At 34.2% G+C, this 20,653-nt stretch overlaps 1 protein-coding gene across 1 annotated transcript in view; it reads right to left on the reverse strand.

Moving 5' to 3' along the window:
- LOC117113292 (TBC1 domain family member 16-like) overlaps positions 1–19,747 on the reverse strand; it is a gene marked incomplete in the record, with an annotated part of 29,564 nt that extends 9,817 nt beyond the window's left edge. The window contains 9 exon segments of the mRNA XM_033256595.1: positions 228–378; positions 528–622; positions 1,568–1,754; positions 2,397–2,531; positions 3,189–3,337; positions 4,608–4,781; positions 7,606–7,671; positions 11,983–13,399; positions 19,287–19,747. Coding sequence (XP_033112486.1) covers positions 228–378; positions 528–622; positions 1,568–1,754; positions 2,397–2,531; positions 3,189–3,337; positions 4,608–4,781; positions 7,606–7,671; positions 11,983–13,344 — 2,319 coding nt within the window.
- Between the last annotated feature and the right edge of the window lie 906 nt (positions 19,748–20,653).

The following is a 20,653-nucleotide window of genomic DNA, read 5'->3' on the forward strand; positions in this document are numbered from 1 at the left end:
ATATACCCACATACATATGTATTATGTATATAAAAGTGTATTTATCATATGCAAATATAATGTATGTGTTTAATGATATGCAGATAATTCATTATCTACATTTCATATCAAGTACATATAAATACAAAATTGATTTTAAAAAAAACCAGATGAATCATTATATGTACAGTATTTCATATCCATATATGGTAAGGAAAAAGCAATTGTTACAATGAAATGAGCCATACCTGCTGAACAATATCGTCTCCATATACTGTGATGATAGCGATGCAAATAAACAGATGGAAGTAATCGGTCTGATAATGACTCCAGCATGCTTCCCACATTTGAAGCGCTTCCAACTCTGGAAATTCACGTTTGAAACAAAGCAAAATCCACCTACAAAGTACACCAGAAAATAATTTAAAATCATAATGAGATGAAAGTCCCATAAACAATGGAATCCATGAAGGCTTAGTTACTGCCATTATCAAATCACAATGGCCTGTTTTAATTTATCAGGACTGTGAGATACTTCAATATTTTACCTGTGGCAGAACAGTAGATCCATTGCATCTCCAAGCTTCAGTAGATGTTTCCAGAACAATGGCAACATTAATTCAATCAATGATCTAAGATATGACTGTGACAAAAACAAAAAAACATAGAATAAATATTTTCAGAAAACGAGAGCAGTACACAGCACAAAATGAGGGGAAGCAATCAATAAATAAATTTTAAAAAAATTTATTTTAAATAAGATTAACATTTTTGTTTTGTTTCAGCCCTCGGTAAGATAGTAGGCTACGGGTACCACATCACATCGAGGCAATAGATTTCACCACTCCCGTCATGAGTAGTCAATATTTGTATATTATTAACCCTTATTGGTTTTTGGTAATTACAATAGTTTTCCCATGAATTAGCCATTGTGATTGGCTATCAAAATGGTTCTCCCATAGGTTAATGAATTAACCATTATAATTTGACATAAAATTGTTCTTCTATGAGATAATTAATAACCCTTCTCATTGGATAACAAATTGGGTTGGAATTGGAATTTTATGTACGCCATGAATTGTGTATGATAACAAAAAATTTTATCACAAATATGTGATTCATTAATAATTGAGTAGTTATTATCAAAGTTAATAAGTTATCTGATTGTCTATTAAATGATTTATCACATGAGTAGTAAGTCTTTCTGATTGGCTATCTATACAGTTTTCACATGAGTTAATAGCGGCTATTTGAAATTAGCTATTAAAATGGTCTGCCATCAACTGATGAATTATTCATGTTTACATTACATTCTAATGGACCTATCCACTAAACCCTGCTCCTTGGATATTGCTGCTATGGTCCCACAAAACGACAGTGTAAAAAGCATATGCATGCACATGCATAGTGTCACAACACATGTGTTTGTAGGACACATGCATATTCCTGGCCCTGCTTTGATTGATTAGTTCTTCAGTTTGATTAACACTACAGTAGTCCACAGCAAATCAAATGATGACATAGATGGATGAATGCTGGCCTGCAAATAAATATACTCAACTGTTGAGGCAAACTGGTATGAACTCACCAATTGTTTCTCCATGTCATCATCTTTGGGAGAGCTAAAAAACAGTGTGTTGTGCATGAGACCGGTGAAGCACCAGAAAGTGTCTGACTCATCCTGTAACTCAGCTAGCACCGGAGACAATAAGTCCGACATCCCTTGTGTGTAACCCATGCTCGGATTTTCATAAGCAAAATTCAGCAATATATTTCTAAAAGATATTAACCTTTGTTAAATCATTTCTCTGTGGTTGCCATTTACAAATTGCAATTTGTCTATGTGGCATTGGGCTCCAAAAAAAGAAAAATATTCTTCTCACCAACATGTACATAAATAATACTGCTATTTTTTGTAAACTAAATAATTTAAACACTTCAACACCTGGAACACTGATTTACGGTCATGTGTACCAAGTGTCACAGACCGTGAAACAACAGCAACCATTTAACAACAGTCGGCTGAAGAAGACAGAAGTGTCTACCAAAAATGTCCAGAGTAAGTGAAAATTATTGTGTTGGAACAAAAGTTTTAAAAATTACATACTTATTATCTGGTAATCAATTTAATTATTATGTTAATTATTGCACCTATAAACTGGAACACTATACTTAAAAACTCTTTCCTGAAAGATGTGTCCATACCCACTTCAGCCCTACCATATTTCCTTTTTTCCCAGATAAATTTTACTGTGGCTCCCCAAAACAGCTTGGCCAAGCCTCACTGACGACTGGGCCCAAGCCAAAGCCAGCCCAGCAATTAGCGCCACCCCTGATCGACAGAAATGTTAGCAAGAACTACTTACAACAATCATCAACTTTACATGTAGTCTTAAGCACTGATGCTAATAGCTTACCTCATGACATCAACATTGCGATTATTTTTTCCTATGTAGTATTTATGTGAACGATCTGTCCTCACGACATCTTTATCAACTGTTGATTGGATGTTTCGCCAAAATTGCTCATATTCACTTTGGGGCATTGAGAGTCTGCAAAATCAAATATATTTTTTTAAATCTCACAAGTCCAGTAGTGAGCTGAGCAGTCTGATTTTAGGCAGACAGTTTTGGGAAGGTCTGGATTGACCAACTCATGAGAGGTGAATGTCCTAAATCAACCAGATTGTGACAATGTTCTTAATCAACCAGGCCCATGAGGGGTATTCTTAATGGACCGGCTCATGATCGGTAATAGTAATCCACCCGCTAGGGGTGATCTTAATGAACTACTCCTGAGATGTGAATATTGACTGGCTCATTAGGCGATCTTCATCGATCAGTGCCTGAGAGATAATCATTAATTGAACAGCTCATCATATTGATATTAACTGACTAACTCATGAGAGGCATTTTCATTCAAATTGCTCATGAGGTATATTCTTGTATTTAATTAGATCTTGAAACCTGCTCATGATTGGTGATCCTACTCGACTGTTTAATAAAGGTAGCGATCTTAATCAACTGGCTCATGAGTTTATTAACTAACGCAAGAAAAGATATTTTTCCTATCCTTAATAACATGATTCATAGTTTCATAATGGGTAGTCTTAATATCAAACAAACATTATTGTCCAAAAAAGTGAAAGTTATTACCATAAGCAGGTTCAAATCACATAACAGTACAATAATTCGTGGATCATACAGTACCTTTTTTTGTCAATTTCCTTGTAAACTTTATGTTTCTCTTCTCGTAGATCTTTCCTCGATTGACGTGTTGAATCAAAGTTAAAGAAATGCAGTAAAAACGGCCAAATCTCCCTCCTCACATACTCATCGATACCACCAAAGAAAATGGCCTATCAGAGAAAATACAATAACAATGATATACAGCTTTCAGCTTATAAATATTAAATATGAGCATTTCATTATCCAATTAAAACAAATCCTCTTTGTTTGTATTTTTATATTATTCCATAAGATACTAAATGATTTATTAAAAGAGAAGTTCATAATAACTTGAACTTTTAAACATTCCAAAATGTCGATTTCTCAGCAGCATTCAAGACTATATGGCGTAACGCATTGTTTTATAAATTAAGTAAGCTTGGTGTCTCGGGTAGATTCTTAGCACTACTTATTAATATGTACTCCTCCGTTTATTTTCGCAATTAAATGTAACGGTAAAATCACCGAATCGTTTGAGACAACAGTTGGCGTCAAACAAGGATGCAACTTAAGTCCTCTGTTATTCAATCTATTTACAAGTGATCTTCCAGCTATTTTTGATAGCTCGTGTTATCCTGTGAGCTTAAATAATTCAGGGTTATCATGCCTACACTATGCTGATGATCTCGTAATTATATCTGAAACCAGTAATGGGCTTCAAAACGCCATTAGAAACTAGATATAAATATTATTACAAAACAAAAATAATCATTTTTAACAAAAGAGGGCACCTACTTAAACAATTTTTATTCTTTTACAATAAGAAAATTGATATTGTTATTATAAATATTGCATATGCGCTAATGATTGAAACAGAAAAATGCATATGTAAAATGTGTGATTCAGAAGAAGTCGAGAATGAATCTCATTTTATTATTAAATGTAATGCTTACAACGACCTGAGAGTTTTGCTATTTAATGACGTGCAAAATGCCATCACCAATTTTGACCTGTTATCATGCAAGCAGAAGTTTGTGGATTTTATGGGGGGGGGGGGTCATCCGATTTTGACAAACTCTCTTCTTTAGGAAAATATATTAAAAAGAGAGTCTGTCTATGGCAAATAATAATTCAAGATAGTTGCTATATAACTGTGTCGATTTGAGGAAGCTATGTCGCACATTCAACATACACTTATACATTTTCTGTTACTGTATTTTGTCTTATTTGACTGTATCATGATTGTTTGATGTCAATAAGTTAGTTACTTACTTACCTAGGTACACCCTCCAGGGAGTACAGCAGGTTGCACTTCGTGCTGGTTTGAAAATCATAAATATTTTGGCACACCTTGGATTTTGTGTCATATAAATAATGGATACTATTACTATTTCAAATATTATTAATATCAAATTGTTTAATGAAATGAATCAATTGGCTACAGTGCTGAAAAAATCCCACCTTTCTTAGTCCAAATTCATCTTCAACTTGTCCACATTCATTGAGGTATGACCACCATATATCCTCTGTAATCATGTCATACATCCCTTCTTCTGGGTGACATTCAGATTTCTTCCAGTTTGGTCGAACAATTGAGAACTTCTGACACAGTCTATTGGTCTCTTCATCAGCATTCTGAAACATCAAAAGGGAAAAGGGCATAGAGCGGCAAACAAACTTTACAAGTATGTTGTCTCATGCTGGAGATGATTGAAGGATGAAATATTATAATAATGCAAAATATATTTTTTTTAATAATGAAAACATAAATTATAGAATAAGGAATGATTGGTGGAATAAATCAATTTTGAGATTTAGCTGGTAATTTTTAAAGTAAAGTCTGTAATAATTTTAAGTAAGGTCGTGGTGTGTATAAGAAAGAGTTAGGCCTATAACCGACACCATGTATTCTGGGTACCACATGCTGCAAGGCTAGGTTATTAGCAATTAAAAACAACGCCGAGAAAAAACCAGGTTATTGTTCTAGCCCAAACGGCTGTTAAACGCGGACCGCCTGCTGTTATCTGCTGATAATCCAACGCTGCAAATTGCAGTGTTTTTTGGAGGAGCAAAAGCAGCATGCGGTATGAGCAGGGAGCATTTTGTATCACTTAATTAATCCCTTTTGATTGTTTTAACACAAGCCACAAGTAAAGTCTGTTTAAATCTTCATGGTCCCTGCTTCTTTTAGTTTTTTCCAAAACTGAAAATCTCGATAAAATAAAATATTTCAACTGAAGACATTTTGCAGCAAAAACCTACAGTTGTTTTGCCAACTTTTTCAACATGGTTTGCCATAAATATTCATCTATTATTATTACAACATGCAAACTTCAAAGAATATTACAGTATTATCATTATCATATTCACTATCATCATTAACCATAATCATCACCACACATAATTATTTTTTTTTAAATCACCGAAATTATAAATTCATGAGACTATAAAATCAGTGCTTTCATAATTATTATATATTGTTTTTTCACAAAGCAGCAAACCAGATGAAACTGCTTGAATATATTTTGTTTGTAGCAAAGCCTTCACCCCATGTATCACCATGTGTGCTGTTAATATTATAACCAATGTGTTAATGTAATGTATTACAGCAGTTTCATAATCTGCTTCACAAGTGTGTGTGTGTGGTGGTGCCAGCAGCGGATCAGAGGAACCAGTTTTTTCCGTCGAACATGCATGCTGAACCTAAGTGTCTGACACCATTCATTAGCTAATCCAACTAAGTTATTGTTCACACATTTATAAAGTACCATCCTAACTTTAACATTACATTTTCAAATATTATTTTAATTTCCTCCTTAATCTGCTTTTTGAGCAAAGCCATTTTGCTAAATGACATTGTTTTTCTCTGCCCTTCTCTGTCTGTACAGTATTTCAAATTAGTTTAAAACAAGGTATAAAATAAATGTAGAATTTTCATGGGCATTAATTTCTTTTTAAATAGTTTTGAACCCAGGACCTATTTCACAGATGCCTATTCCATATTGAACTCAACTGACTGTCCATCATGTATCTTTCCGCCAGGCCCCGCCCCCCTGGATATTATTGAAAGGTCCACAAACAATGTTGTAAATATACATAAACACATGCATTTGTGGGACAACACATGTGTTTTGAAGGACACACGCATATTTGTGGCCCTGTTATGATTGGTCAGTAAAGTTTGATTGACACACTCCAGAAAGGTCTATTGTTTCAATTAATTGCAGAGGAAAACAGATTTATTCTAATTTTTTTAAAGAAAAAAAGATGTCCAAGTACACAAACCAACTGAAAAATCAAATTGTATTTTTCAAGTTTTTAGCTCAACAAAGTCTCTAATTATACAGTAAAATGAGTTATAGAAAGCACAGTGTTTGTTAGTAATGCATGAATGTGAAGCTATATCCTCCACGATGAGATTTAATGATTAGGTGATTAAAAACCTTTTTTAAAAAATATATTCACCACTTTGCAAAAAACTTTCAAAATGTTGTTATTTGCCAATTAAAGTTGGAAAATGACCAATAGAGGCATTTTCTACAAGAAGACAGGTTCTACAGTAATAATCAACATAAAGATATACAGTTTGTGATGAAATAAAAAACTTTAGAAAACTATATTACACTTGTAGGGTTTAATTTGATAAAGTAATTAGACTTTGAAAATTGATAATTAGAATGAGAAAATATTTTCTCGTAGATTAATTGGTACAGTATAAATAATACAGTTCCTGTATTCTTTTGTATGTAGACCTTTAAATTAGCTAGTAATCAATTTAAGAATTTTGGTAGTTAACTACAGTAGTTAACTGTAAACCAGTAAAAAAGGAAATAGAGAAATTTATTAGATTATCACTCCCGCTCATGTCAAAAATTCGGGAAATACTGATGAAAAAACAGCATAAAAATAACAATGCAATTTTGTGACTTCAAATACATTTTCTTTAAAAAACTATAAAATTAAACCAGTTTTTATAAAAATATTTACTATTACAGGCCAAATATAAACAGTCCCTCCCTCATCGATAAAAAGAAAAACGAAATAATCTATTGTTCCGATAAAAAAAACCAAAAAAAAAACCGCCCTCCCTCATTATTTTTTTTTTTTAAAAGAGTGATAAAGCTAATAATTTTTTCTATGTGCCCTTAATGATCTGTGTTCCATTAGTCATTAATTTATCTAAACTTTAAAATGAGAAATTTATTTTTTTAAATATGGTTTTCATATTTCATCACAGACTTTATATCTAAAAATAATATGTTAAAATGTGTTAAAAGCATGTAAACAGATAAACTATGCACACTCACAAAAAGCAATCTTTACACAGCAAATAAAGGTTGTGGAAGGAAATGGGACAGGATGAGCAAAACTGATCACACTGAAAAATTTATTTTACCAAAATAAATACAAAAGAAACCAGGCCAGGTATAGGTAGCACTGACACAAAGTTGAATCTTACCGGCAGTGCTTTGTTGGCAGGGCCGGGGAACACCCCCGAACCAATATAACCAGCAAACGAAAAGGGCTGCATGTGGAGAAAGAGAAGAACAAAAAGCAAACAAAACTGACACTTAAACATCTGTGAGAAAACATAGCATTATCCAAACATTAGCACATGTCAGGCAAATTTCAATACAAATAATTATGAAGTGATGATGGAAAAAAAAACAAAACTGAACAAACACTTATAAAGCATTTTACCGTTACAAATACAGATGGTTACACACTGTACTGTCTACCACAGACAATAACGCTGGCAACCGACATACTTACACCAGCAAATCCCATCCCAAACTACACACTGACAACATCAATCAATATTGTGAGCATATAAAAAACAAACAGGTGTCTCAAATCTCTCGCAATTTGCAGGAATCTCCAGGAAAACAGGACAGACACCCCCGCAATCAAGTAAAAATCTCCCGGAACATAACCCATCTCCGGTAAATTCATAATATTTGCCATTTTTTTACTAATACTATACTGTATTATTAATCGTCTCACAGAATTCAGTGCCGATGGATATCACCTTGAACAGCAAATTAAAATTAGGGTACTATAGATAATTTGAGAAAGTACAATTAAACAGATCTCCCAACTTGGTACCCCTGAAAAACCATCATACAATATACTTTGATCAGGCCCATTACCAGAATTTGTCAAGGCGAGGAGGTTACATGAGAGCCAGGGGTATAGGGAGAACAGGCCTCGGGTGGGATTCAGGGGAAGAGCTCTCATGTTGGTATAAGGGGATGATAATGTAGATGAAAAATAGTAAAATTTCAAATGGAGAATTTCATCATTGTCCTGATAGTATTTGAAGCAAGAGGAGGTGGTTCAGCAACCCAAAGAATACTCCTGTTGAGTGATTATTTTTTCCATAGGCATACACTTATCGATAAAATTTTCAACCATTGTTCAATTTATAAAGGTGCCATTCCAACAGTCAAATTGGTTATGGCTCCATATTCATAATATTATACCAGTAGAAACAAATTGATAAACATTAAAATAAAATACAGGGATATTCAATGTCAATTTGCTGAGCTACTTGAAAAATACTGACTATTATTAATAACAAATCAGAATTTATCCAGCAACGTGTGCCGTACTTTAAATTATCTGTCATTGTCCCAATATTACTAAATACAAGAAATTTATTTTTATTACGTTTGTACAAATCTCCTCAGCAGCAAAAACACCATTTGTGATTAGCAACAAAATGTCCAAAAAAGAAAAGAGGAAATAAAAGAAAAGACAAAATAAGAAAACACATTAATAAAAAAAAACAGACAGCCTACTGTACAATGTGCACACTTAAATTATTTCTTTGTAGTACTGTAGAGTCAAGTACAGGGATGGAAGACCCACAACATGGTGGACTGAAGAGATGGCATACAGGATAAAGTCTATACAGTATGAATCCTGCAGGGAAGCATTCATTCACAATAATAGAACGAAAACATAATATCCAACAGATGTTACATCTGGTTGAGAAAAGCTCTAAATGAAAGATCTGAAAACCATCATACTTATTATCCAGTATTTAATTATAAAATAAGATGGTGTTAAATATTGATTACAGGTATTGCATGATCATGTCACATAAAGAAAATTCTCATAATGTCACATGACCTAGTATTAGTAATGAAGACATCCTTGTATGATCATGTGAGTGTGTCAAATAAGAAAGCGTATGGCAGAAAAATCAGAAACTATGCTGTGGTTTGCCATCAACTATGTTAACATCAAAAAAGTCTTTCAGTCTGTTGTTATAAAAATAAATGATACAAACTAATGAACATTTCAGTTGGGTATTGCAGTTTAAACAGGTCAAAATGGGGTAAAAAAAATGTCAAAACATACAAAGCATAAAACATAAACTAAACTACAAATAGAACTTTAAAACAGAAAATAAGATAAAAATTTAGCACACATTCATTAACTCAAACTTGAAAACAACTGTAAAACAAAAAGTAGCAGACACTTTTGTTTTCTAGATTTGCATAGATTTTTTAAATTGCCAAATGTGATACCTGTATTTCCAAAAATATTTATCAAGGAGGTACTGTACAGTAGATGTAATTGACTGTTTGGTCAATTTACAAGCTAAGAGATATTTTCAGAAGGCTCCATAATAAATACATTTCAGTAAGATTTTTTTGGCACATTTGCATTTGTTTTGGTTTTTTTCTTCTCTGTTGTTGTTAAGCGACTCGAGGTAGTGTCAACGTGAGGCGCTATATAAATCCAGAATTATTATTTTATTATTAAGATAATTGACCTTCAGGGCCTATATATTTCATAATTAATAATTGGCCATCCCATGATATTTTAGGGCTGAAGCTAGTAAAAAAAACATTTCACTTCATTTTCATCCAGGAGTACCCACAAGGACTTGTCTTGGACCCTCTTGAAAATCTACCATAATTAATTTCTGTATCAGTCCACAACCAAAAAGTATGAATTAATTTTACTAAACCAAATATTGTCAAATTTCCATAAAAATTTAAATCAAAGTATTAAAGTATTGATTCCTTTTAGTTAATATTTTTACATGCACTTCAAATTTAGACAAGGTTTGCGACTGTCAGTCTACAACCATACTTAAGGTTATATCGTTAATAAATAGGAATAATTAATATTTCATGAGGTGTCCATCCTTTTATTAATTATAGTTGTTTAGAAGTGGGTCATTCCATGAGGTTGGGTAATATTGAGATTTATCACAAGACTCCACATTTTGGGCCCATTTTTTCTACCATCATGAATGAAATTTCACATGTTACTATTATTATAGGTTCTAAATATATCTATCCATATCTAATGAGATATAAAAATTGGAAATTACACAAATCTGTAAATTTTGCCACTTTAATTTGTTGTGGTGTCCTCACATTTTCCATAAAAATAAGTGTGACATAAAAACATTGAATATATAGATAGCCATTATTTTATATAAAACAATAGACCAAAATAAAAAATATTACCAGTGCTTGTAAAGGGCAATGATTACATTTAAAAAAAAGCCCTAGTTTAATAGTTGATCTTGTGATGCACTTTCATATAACAATACGTCAAAGTTTGATTACCTGATGCAACATGTGGTGTCCTATTTGTTACGTAGGTAATATTAGGGACATGTACTCTCATACCAAAATACTATGACTTTTAATTGGAGAATAATAGTAAATTAATAAAGACAAATATGACATCTAAAATTACTCAAAACAAAAAAATCCATGGGATGATTATTTTTCTGGATATCAACCATCAAATATAAAAAAATGGACGCGGTGTCCTCATTATTTCGTTGCGTAGGTATCAGAATTATCACAATAAAATTTTGTTGTCCTTTCCTTTACAAAATTATTATTATTATTGGTGGTAGGACGTATGAAATGTACTGTACATTCTAAACTAAAATCACTGTCAACTGGCATTATAATTCAGAATTGGGAGATATTCTTCTGGCGGTGTTCAACCGTTGCGGCAGGTATTTCTCTGTTACGTAGGTATGGTTCTGTTAACAAACTACATGCTTTTTATTCATAAATTTAATTGTATATTATTATAATAAATGGATAATTAACAGATACAAAATATGGAGTTAGTAGATAATTTTAGAGCAGTGTTTAATGTTTATTTTACAACATATTTGTATTTTGTTGTTATAGGACACAGTGTCCTGTTGCATCAGGTATCATGAATTGACAATAAAATACACCAAATATCTGAACTAAAGCCACCTTGTTGCTCCACTATATGAATATGGCAATTAATCCAAATGTCAATGCCTAAAAACGTGGCTTTTTTTGTTGGATGTCTTTGTGTGTGTTTTACGCAACATGGACACAGTGTCCTGTTACTTCGACTCCCTGTAAAAAATTTTAATGGAAACAAATAAGAAGAAAAATTATTATGGCTAATACTAGAATGTGTTGGCATATTTAAAATGTATGTTAATAATTTGAAATTGATTATTTTTTAAATTTTGACCCTTTGTCACACTTTATTACCAAACCTCATAGAATTACCCAAATACTAAATATTTTCAATAGCAGAAAAAAATCTGAAATTATGAAAATATTTCATTTTTCAATCGTCAGTCCGTGACCATGTTTATTATTACAAAAATTACAATATGTAAATTAAAGAACTCTATTAAATATCATTAATATATTATTATTAATATCATTGACTAGTTAAAATCCATTTTAATATACATAATTATTTAAAATACCAAAATGATTAACAGTATTAATATATTCTAATAACTATGAATACAAAACTCAAATGCAACATGTATTTATAAACCAAAAATATAATTTTTTACCTTAAATGTGTTTCTCACAGCATACTTCCAGTCTCCTAGGATTTCAGCCAATTTACCAAGGCCTGAGTGATGGAAATGCAAAACCTTGTACTGGCTCTCCTGACTGGCTATTACAAACTGACCATTGCGCTCCTCCCTGTCTAGGAAAAACAAACGCAGAGAACGCATTTCACCAAGGTCAACAGAAAACACCCCACAAAGTTGATCCCTTGCTGAGCCCTGACCATGAGAATGTGATGGGCTATCCGTTGAATAACTGACGTAATTTGCAGGAAAAGTCATATTGTACATCGGTTCATCAGTTGATTCACCGTTTCCATCTTGATTGAACTGAGAGTTGAAAGGATCATCTCCAGATGCTGGCGTGGATGGCAGTGACAGTTGATCCTTATTAGATGTTGTTGGGGTTGTTGATGATGATAGACTGTCATGGCATGCTCCAGGTAAGTCTAACTCTTTCAACATTTTCCTTAACGGTGATGTCTGATCACTAGTTGGTTCCGTCGACTCTGAACTCAAACTCCTGCTGTCTGTTTTGGCTTCCGTCTCTGAACACAAGGTAAGATCTGTTGGTCGCCCTGAGCTACTGGCGCTCTCTGACCCAGTTTCATCTCTGGTAGAAGCAACAAGAGAGGCCAGCTGATCTTCAACTGGGATGTCACCACTCTCTGATGACTCTGTATCTGTTGATTTTTGTTCTTTGCCATACTGCTCCTGCTTCTCCTTCTGATTGGGTTCTTCAGCAATTTCTGACTCAGAGCCAGTTGATTCTTCTGCCTTCAACTCTTGCTCTTTGTCCATATTCTCCTCTGTCTGTTGTTGCACATCATTCAGTTTGTCAGCCTCTGAAGTCTGTTCATTAGCCTCATTAACCTCAATCCCTGACTCAGGCTGACTGATAATAGATCCACATAAGCTTTTTCTATCTCCTTCCGACTCGCTAAAGCTTTTTTCTCCACAAAATGCACTATCACGACTAGTTCTATCCTCTTTCGATTCTTCAATTTCTTCATCTTCCAATTTTTTCTCTAAAGTTTCATCAGTGGTAATATGTAATTTATTTGGTTCCAGTTTTGGTGATGCATTCAGAGATGAGTCACCACTGACCTTATTAATCTTGAGCGTAGAATTCGGAATCCATGTCAGGATCAAGGTAGACCCAGTTTCTCCTTTCTGTTGAGCTCGTAATGTTAAATAACCAGGGAAATGCGAGAGGTCTGTTGAGAGGTTTGAGGGAGGATGGACACACACATTATTCTTGCTGTAAATGATCTCCCCATCAAGCGGTGGTGGTTTGCTTGGGTTTGAATCAAGAATGTTCACGTTTATGAAGTCTCCAACTTTTTTCAACAGTGACGCCATCTTTGCTATTACTCTATACTATCACATGCCATTGAATCAGTTTTCAGCTTTTTCTCTGCAGGCGAAAAAATAAATTATCATTCAGAATTAAAACACTTGACAATCCAAGAATACAAAGTACAAGAAATGAGTAATAAGAATATCCCTGTGGAACGCCTCTTGATACATGGCTCCAGTCTGAAAGGACACCACCAACTTTATCTCTTTGCATCCTATTTGAATTGGATTGGATTGGATTTATTTGGTGTAAACACCAAGGATAATTTTGGAACCATAACAAGCACTGGTCAAAAGGCCAGTGTAGTGGAGTTTCTTAATAAGGATTGAATGGCTGATTCAGTCAAATGCTTTAGAGTAATCAAAAATTATTAAGCCAATAATATTATTGTTATCAATAGTAAGTTTAGCTTCACTGACAAATTTAACCAAAAGATCCTGGACATAATTTTGAAGGCAGAATAAAAATTGACACCCAGGAAGGAAGGAGTGAATGTTGAGGAAATCAAGAGTTTACTCATAAAAAACTTGTTCATGCACTTTTGCAATCACTGGCATAATTGAAATAGGGCGGTAGTTACCTAACTTGAAGTGGGGGCCTCCTTTATGAATGGGCAAAACGACAGCAGCTTTTCATTCTGAAGGTAAAACCCTATGTAAAGTACAATGCTATAGTTAAAAATTAGAAATGGAATGTGAAATGGCAGGAGCAGCAATTTTAAGGCTGTACGCAGAAATACCATTGTGACCTGATGATGAAGTAATAAGATTGAAGCAGGAGAGGCCATGTGCATTACCTGTAGAGAGAGATGGGATAGAAGGATCAGGATGGGAGGATGGAAAGAAAGAGCGGCCACTAGGAAATTAGTTATTAAAGACACTGTAGATAGATTTAAGGTCAGATACAGCGGACCCACCATTTTTGAGAGACAAGTTGTCTTTAACATTAGTTTTTTGTCCCATCGTTCTGTTAAGGTGTTGCCAAAGTTTTCCTGGATTCCTTTAGACTCATAGCATACATTATTAAAGATACTCATGCTTTCCGCTGCCGAACTAGGGAAGTAACTCTATTATGGCATTCTCTATACTTAATCCAATTAGAATTAAGATTACTCTCTTTGGCTTTCTTAAAAAGCCTCTTGCGGATACCTCATTGATCTTCTAATTTCATAGCTCATCCAAGGAAGGCTATTTCATAGCTCATCCAAGGAAGGCTATTTTGGGTGGAATGTTTTATCTATGTAATGCTTGTTTAAAGAACATTTTGAAAGGATGATTTCCAAAAGTCCAGGTCTGATTCAATGTCCTGAATGATCTCAAAAAATAGACCGGCGTTTCTTAGATCAAACAATAGCAATTCAATATTACAGTCATGAAGTGCACAGACTGAGATGCGTTTTGAAGGCCTAATAGGAAGAGCATCGGTGACTGGCATTAACGTATAAACAACGAATGATCACTCAAACCGATATCGACAACACTAGTATCACTGATGAGATTTGGACATTTTTTAAGCAAGAACATCAATAAGAGAACTTAAAAACGGTACACATCATGTAGGTTCTTTAACAAAATGAGTGAAATCAAACTGTTTAAATACACTATTTAAAATATGTGATTTATTGTCCTCAGATAGAAAATTTATATTAAAGTCACCAGTCAAAAGAAGATTGGGTGGCAAAGTAGATTGCATAACATCTTGAATAAAATCAGTGAGTGAGTCGGAGAATTCAGTCAGATGATACTTTACCAAGTGTGATATTAATTTTATATAGTAACTAAAGTTCTAACAAAAAATTTACAGTGGACATTATATAAAATACATAAAAGGAAGAGGGCTGGGCCCTTGTGTTCTGTATTAGTTAACTCTCCCCAGCTAAAAGAAATTCAGTCTTATCTAACACTAACAAAGTTAGTTTAAAGTTAGTTTAATACGATTCTGCGCACATATTTTCCAAGCAATTTTCTATGCAATGTGTGTCTTCATAACAGTAGGCCTAGCCTAGTCTCCAGTGGTGACGCCATGACAATAATAATTTGCTTATTCAAAAAGCTTTATTTTGATTGCCAATATTGTGGTCTCTACCAGGGATTTCATATTATGGGACATGTTGGACCCTTTGTTGGCAAATTTCTAGTGCCACTGCTACTAGGACTAAGTTCAATGGCCTAGAGCCTGTATCTAGGCCTGGGGGAGGGGGTGGGGTAAACCTAGGACGAGATGGCGCTAATGCACTTTCGCACCTAACTTTTAATTTTTTTTTATCTTAATATGTGTTTCTCCGAGTCAGTGGCATATCCAAGGAAGGGCGTAGGGGGCGCATGCCCCCCACAAAAAGTTCATGCCCCACCAGTCGCCCCCTCATTCGAAAAACTTCGAAGCAAATAAAATCAAGCCTACGCTCAAGAAAAAAATTAACAGGTTAATAAAATATCCCCATTAATTCGAGACACATACAGTACATGAAAGTTTTTACCAAATGGTCAAATTTAGACATGCACACATAACAATACTTGCTAGAAAAAAATCCCACAACCAGTACTACAGTAACAGCAGTGCTAGGTTGGTATTGATTGAGCTTTATTAAAATACTCGCATCGGCAATTTTATCATTGCATGGTAAGTAAATATTATTTAACATTAAAGTGTATATTTTAGGCCTATACAGTACTATTATTGGGTAATTTAGATCTAAATTCATGATTCATTCTGAATTTGATAATATAGGCCTATGTCTGCATCTTTTATCAGTTTGTCTGGTCCCGTCCCGTCCAAAGCAAGGGTTAATGACCTGTATCTTAGTCTCTTGGCTTAGTACTCAAAACAGTATTCTGCTTGCATTTGCAAGAAGTAGAAAATAAGCTATGATCCGGGGTAGATTAATGGTAAAAAACATAACTTGTGTTAAATGCAGCTTCTATTTATCAATTTTATGGAATACCTATTCTATATTCTAGATTAAAGATGGCAAATATACGATCTATGTTTTCTGCCACTGCCAAGCGTCAACACGACCAAAGCAAAACATCCGATTGCGAATGCCAAACCCAAAAAGCTCACACTGCTATAGACGCTTCAATTCCTGATGATGTATCTGAAGTCGATGAATTTGAATCAGAACAACTAGCAATGTTGACATTGGAGAGAGTAAATTTACTAAAGACGACACAACCGACTCAGAATGCAAGGATTTAGGAGCCCAGTGTATTATTATTATTATCATTATTAATATTAATTTATATTATTATTATTATTATTATTTATCCCCTCACATACGTCTATAATAATTAATAATGAAGCAACACTTGATACTATTTGGTCTGAGGTGTGTGAGTTTGTGAAGAGACATCAAGAAGATCTGTCACCCATTAGGCTGAAACGAGCTCCACAACCATCAAGGCAGATGGATGATTTCTATGAGTCAATGACACCTAAGCACTGGTTCAAAATACAATTTATGTATCCAATTCTTGACAACATGCTGCAGGAGCTGTTTACACCATCAAGTGAGAAGTTTATGTACGTCGATCATCTGGCAACCATACAGGAATCAAGAAGACTTGGGCCATGAGATTCACAATTGATTGTTAGTGAGGAAAGCAAGTAACGGTGAAATGGTGCCAACAACTCTTCAGGACTTCCTGACCTTCCTGGAACCATACAGCGATGCATTCTACGAGCTCTATAGACTCGTAAAGATTTCTGCCGTTATTCCAGTGGCGTCCGCATCTTGCGAAAGAAGTTTTTCTTTCATGAAGCAAATTAAGACGTATTTAAGGAATTCGATGGGACACGAACGATTGAGTGACCTTGCCATGTTGTCAATTGAAAGAAGGAGGGCTGAGAAAGCAAACATGGATGAGTTCGTGGACAAGTTTGCTTCAGTTTACAAAAACAGAAAAATTAAGATATTTTAAGAGCCTTAAACGAGATCAATAGAACAGAGACATTGTGGTAATTGTTCAGTTGTATATTATATACTGTATAATCATATTATATATTTATTTGTTTTTCATTTCACAGCAACTAAAATTATCACTGTCACACATAATTGAAAACACGCACATAAAATAGTCTAAAATTGTTGGTACGATGCGATATCTTGGAAGGTCTACAGTAGCAGTTTTTTCCCCTAGTGCATGCATATATACAATTATCGATGTAGGCCTATTTAAAATAAAACTTTCTATTGTAAAATTTAAAGACAATCCGGTAATTTTAATCAAGGCACATAATCTTAATCGAAATAAAAGTTTAATTTTGTTTAGCATGGTATTATCTCTCTTCTTAAATACGGTATACATGGGATACTCCACACTTTAGCAACATATTTATCACAGTATAATGTATATCTGGGAACCTAAGAAGCAATATTTTTCAGTGGTCGTGTCCACCAAGAGTATAAATTCAACCCCCCACCCCTCACCAGCGATAGCCAATCATTTCGATCGCGCCTCATTTCGGTTGCGGTTTATTTCGAACAAATATATGGAGCGTCGAAGGAGTTGCGAAAACGCCAAATTTAATATGCCTAGGCCCTGTATTATTATAAGTAATTCATCAATCGGTTTATCATAGGCCTAAGTAATTTTTTTATTTCCATTTTGCCATCTTTCTACTAACAAAATTTTATCCTTTTACTAACATATTCTCTTTCTTCCATTTACGGTAATATATTCATGATTGAAACATGATCTTATGATTGAAACAATGGAATTTAGTATGTGCTTCATGCTATTCTTTTTGTTGCGTTTTCTTAATAATTATGGTCAATAAAATGTATCTTTGATTTTAAGTGATTTGAATGTTGTTACCATCTGAAATCTATTTTGTAATTTAGATAAAACAATAATCATTACAATATTTATATATATCAATATATATCGCAACAAAAAAAAAAAATGTATCTCGAACTCGGTCAACTTCGTAACATCTGCGTTGTTTCTGTACAAAAAGAAAAATAGCACCAAGTGATACAGTAATATAGTAACAATAATAAACTTTAATACTAATAAAAATAATTGTTAATAAACTAATGTTACAGTAATTTAAATAACAAGTTGGCAGGTTTTTCCTGATAAAATGTTTGATTTTTATAAATAACATATCAAAAAATAATACCGTACTAAGAGAAATACCAAATTTTTAGTATTCATTTTATTTTCTGCATTTGTTATATAGTAGGATCGATAACAACACGAATATAAAAACCGTCCGATAAAAGAGTAAAATGGTACTAGGAATGCAACAAACTAGAAAATAACATATTAATACCATAATATTAATTGAAATTTAGTTTAATAATAATAGTATTCATTTTATTTGCTTTTAATTAGCTTATGTTGTTACTTAGGCCTAGTAGAAAGACAAAAAAACATAAATTAAAAAAAAGTATGATAAACCTATTGACGAACTTACTTACTTACAATAAAGGCTTAGGCAGCCCTAGTTATTAAATTTAGTGTTTACGCAACTCCATTGACGCTCCATATATTTGTTGAAAACAAACCGCGACCGAAATGAAGCGCGACTGAAGTGAGGCGTGACCGAAACGAAGCGCGACGAAAATGATCTGTATTCCAACCAGCCACCCCCCCCCCCACCATTTTAATACTGCTAGATACTCCACTGCTCAGAGTCGCAAGGGATGGGCCTGTGCCCGTGTAGCTGGCCTAGGCCCAGTTGCTGGTTGGCAAAACTCCTCCTAGGCTATTCCGAATGCCCATCCACTCCCTCAGGCTCAGGTACTCCCTCTCCTCCTGTTTTTTTTAAGCTAGTCTAGGCTAGGCTAGGCTTAGCCTAGGTCTAGGAGGAGGAGGTAGGTAGGCTAGTTATTATCAAGCGAAGTCGGTCTCTCTCCACTCTTACATACAAGCTAATTCAACGTGATACTCAAGTTTTACACCTAAATGTTTAAATGTCACATATTTTTTTATATACTTACTCATTCATTATCTTTTTATATTTCAAGTATTTTAGAGAGGAAAATATCTCTCTGTTTTGTAGGTAGTTTTTCCCGGCGCAGTACGATATCATATCATCAAAGGATACAGTACACTTCGATATCATCAACGGGCATCTCGGAATTTTGTCAACTTGCGTCAACTCACGCAAAATTTCATCATTTTCGGGTCAACTCACGTTACATCGCATCAACTCGCGTCAACTCAGTAAAAGCAAGCTCCCTATTTTGCCAGGGAGTTGTTAGAGCCTAGTATGCGTGGGGCTGATACAGGATTTGGGCGGTAGGGAGTGAGTGAGTGACAGTCTACACAACCTGAGCCCCACCAAAATCTTCTGTAGGCCTACCCTAGTAGCCAGACCAGTTTTTGTATGCACTTTGAGGTCCAGAGAATTTTACTTCAGAAATTGGTTTAAGGTGATCTAAGAATCATTTTTAGCTTGGTAACACATTTTCAAAATGTGGCGAGAGGTCAAAAGGTCAGGGTCAAAGGTCATAGCTATAGGGTGTCATATTTCTGTAACCACTGGTAATAGAGAATTAATTTTGGTGCCTATTTGTTCAGAACCTTCATGTTTCTATTTGCTCTAATAGAACATTTTGCTAAAAATGACCGGAAATGCTGTTTCTAACATGTGACACGTTTCAAGGTCATAGCAATAGGGTCATTATATCTCCGCAACCACTAGTGGTAAAGAGTTAATTGTAGTGTCAATATGTTCGGAACATTAATTTTTCTTTTTGGTCTAAAAGAAAAGTTTGCTAGAAAATGACCGGAAATGCTGTGTTTGACCTTTGACATGTTTCAAATGTCATAGTCGTTATTATCTTCACAACCACTGGTGGTAGAAAGTTAATTTTGGTGCCAATTTGTTCGGAATACTCATGTTTCTATTTGCTCTAATAGCACATTTTACGGAAAAGCCGTTTCTGACCTTTGACATGTTTGAAGGTCAGAATCTGCATATCTCCACAACCACTGGTGGTAGAGAGTTAGTTATGGTGTCAATTTGTTAGAGCATAATTCCTGTTTCTATTTGGTGTAACAGAACAGTTTGCTAAAAAATGACCGGAAATGCTGTTCTGACCATTGACATGTTTCAATGCATATATGCCTACCCCTATACATACTTATTGTAGAGACTTTCTTGTGATCTCAAATTATTCATTTACACATGTTTCTGTTTACTTGATTGGAATATTTTGTTAAAACGAATATGGCGATACTGACCATTCACCCATGTTACAAGGCATTTATCACATGAGGCTGGTGTTGACAAAAGGGTTCTTATATCTTGGCAACCAGTGTTCACAAGGAGTTGCCTTTTGTGTAAAACTTCTTAAAATGT

The sequence above is a fragment of the Anneissia japonica genome, unplaced genomic scaffold (genome assembly GCF_011630105.1).
Source record: "Anneissia japonica isolate Jap-2015-1 unplaced genomic scaffold, ASM1163010v1 scaffold4024_len430915_cov183, whole genome shotgun sequence".
Taxonomy (NCBI): Eukaryota; Metazoa; Echinodermata; class Crinoidea; order Comatulida; family Comatulidae; genus Anneissia; species Anneissia japonica.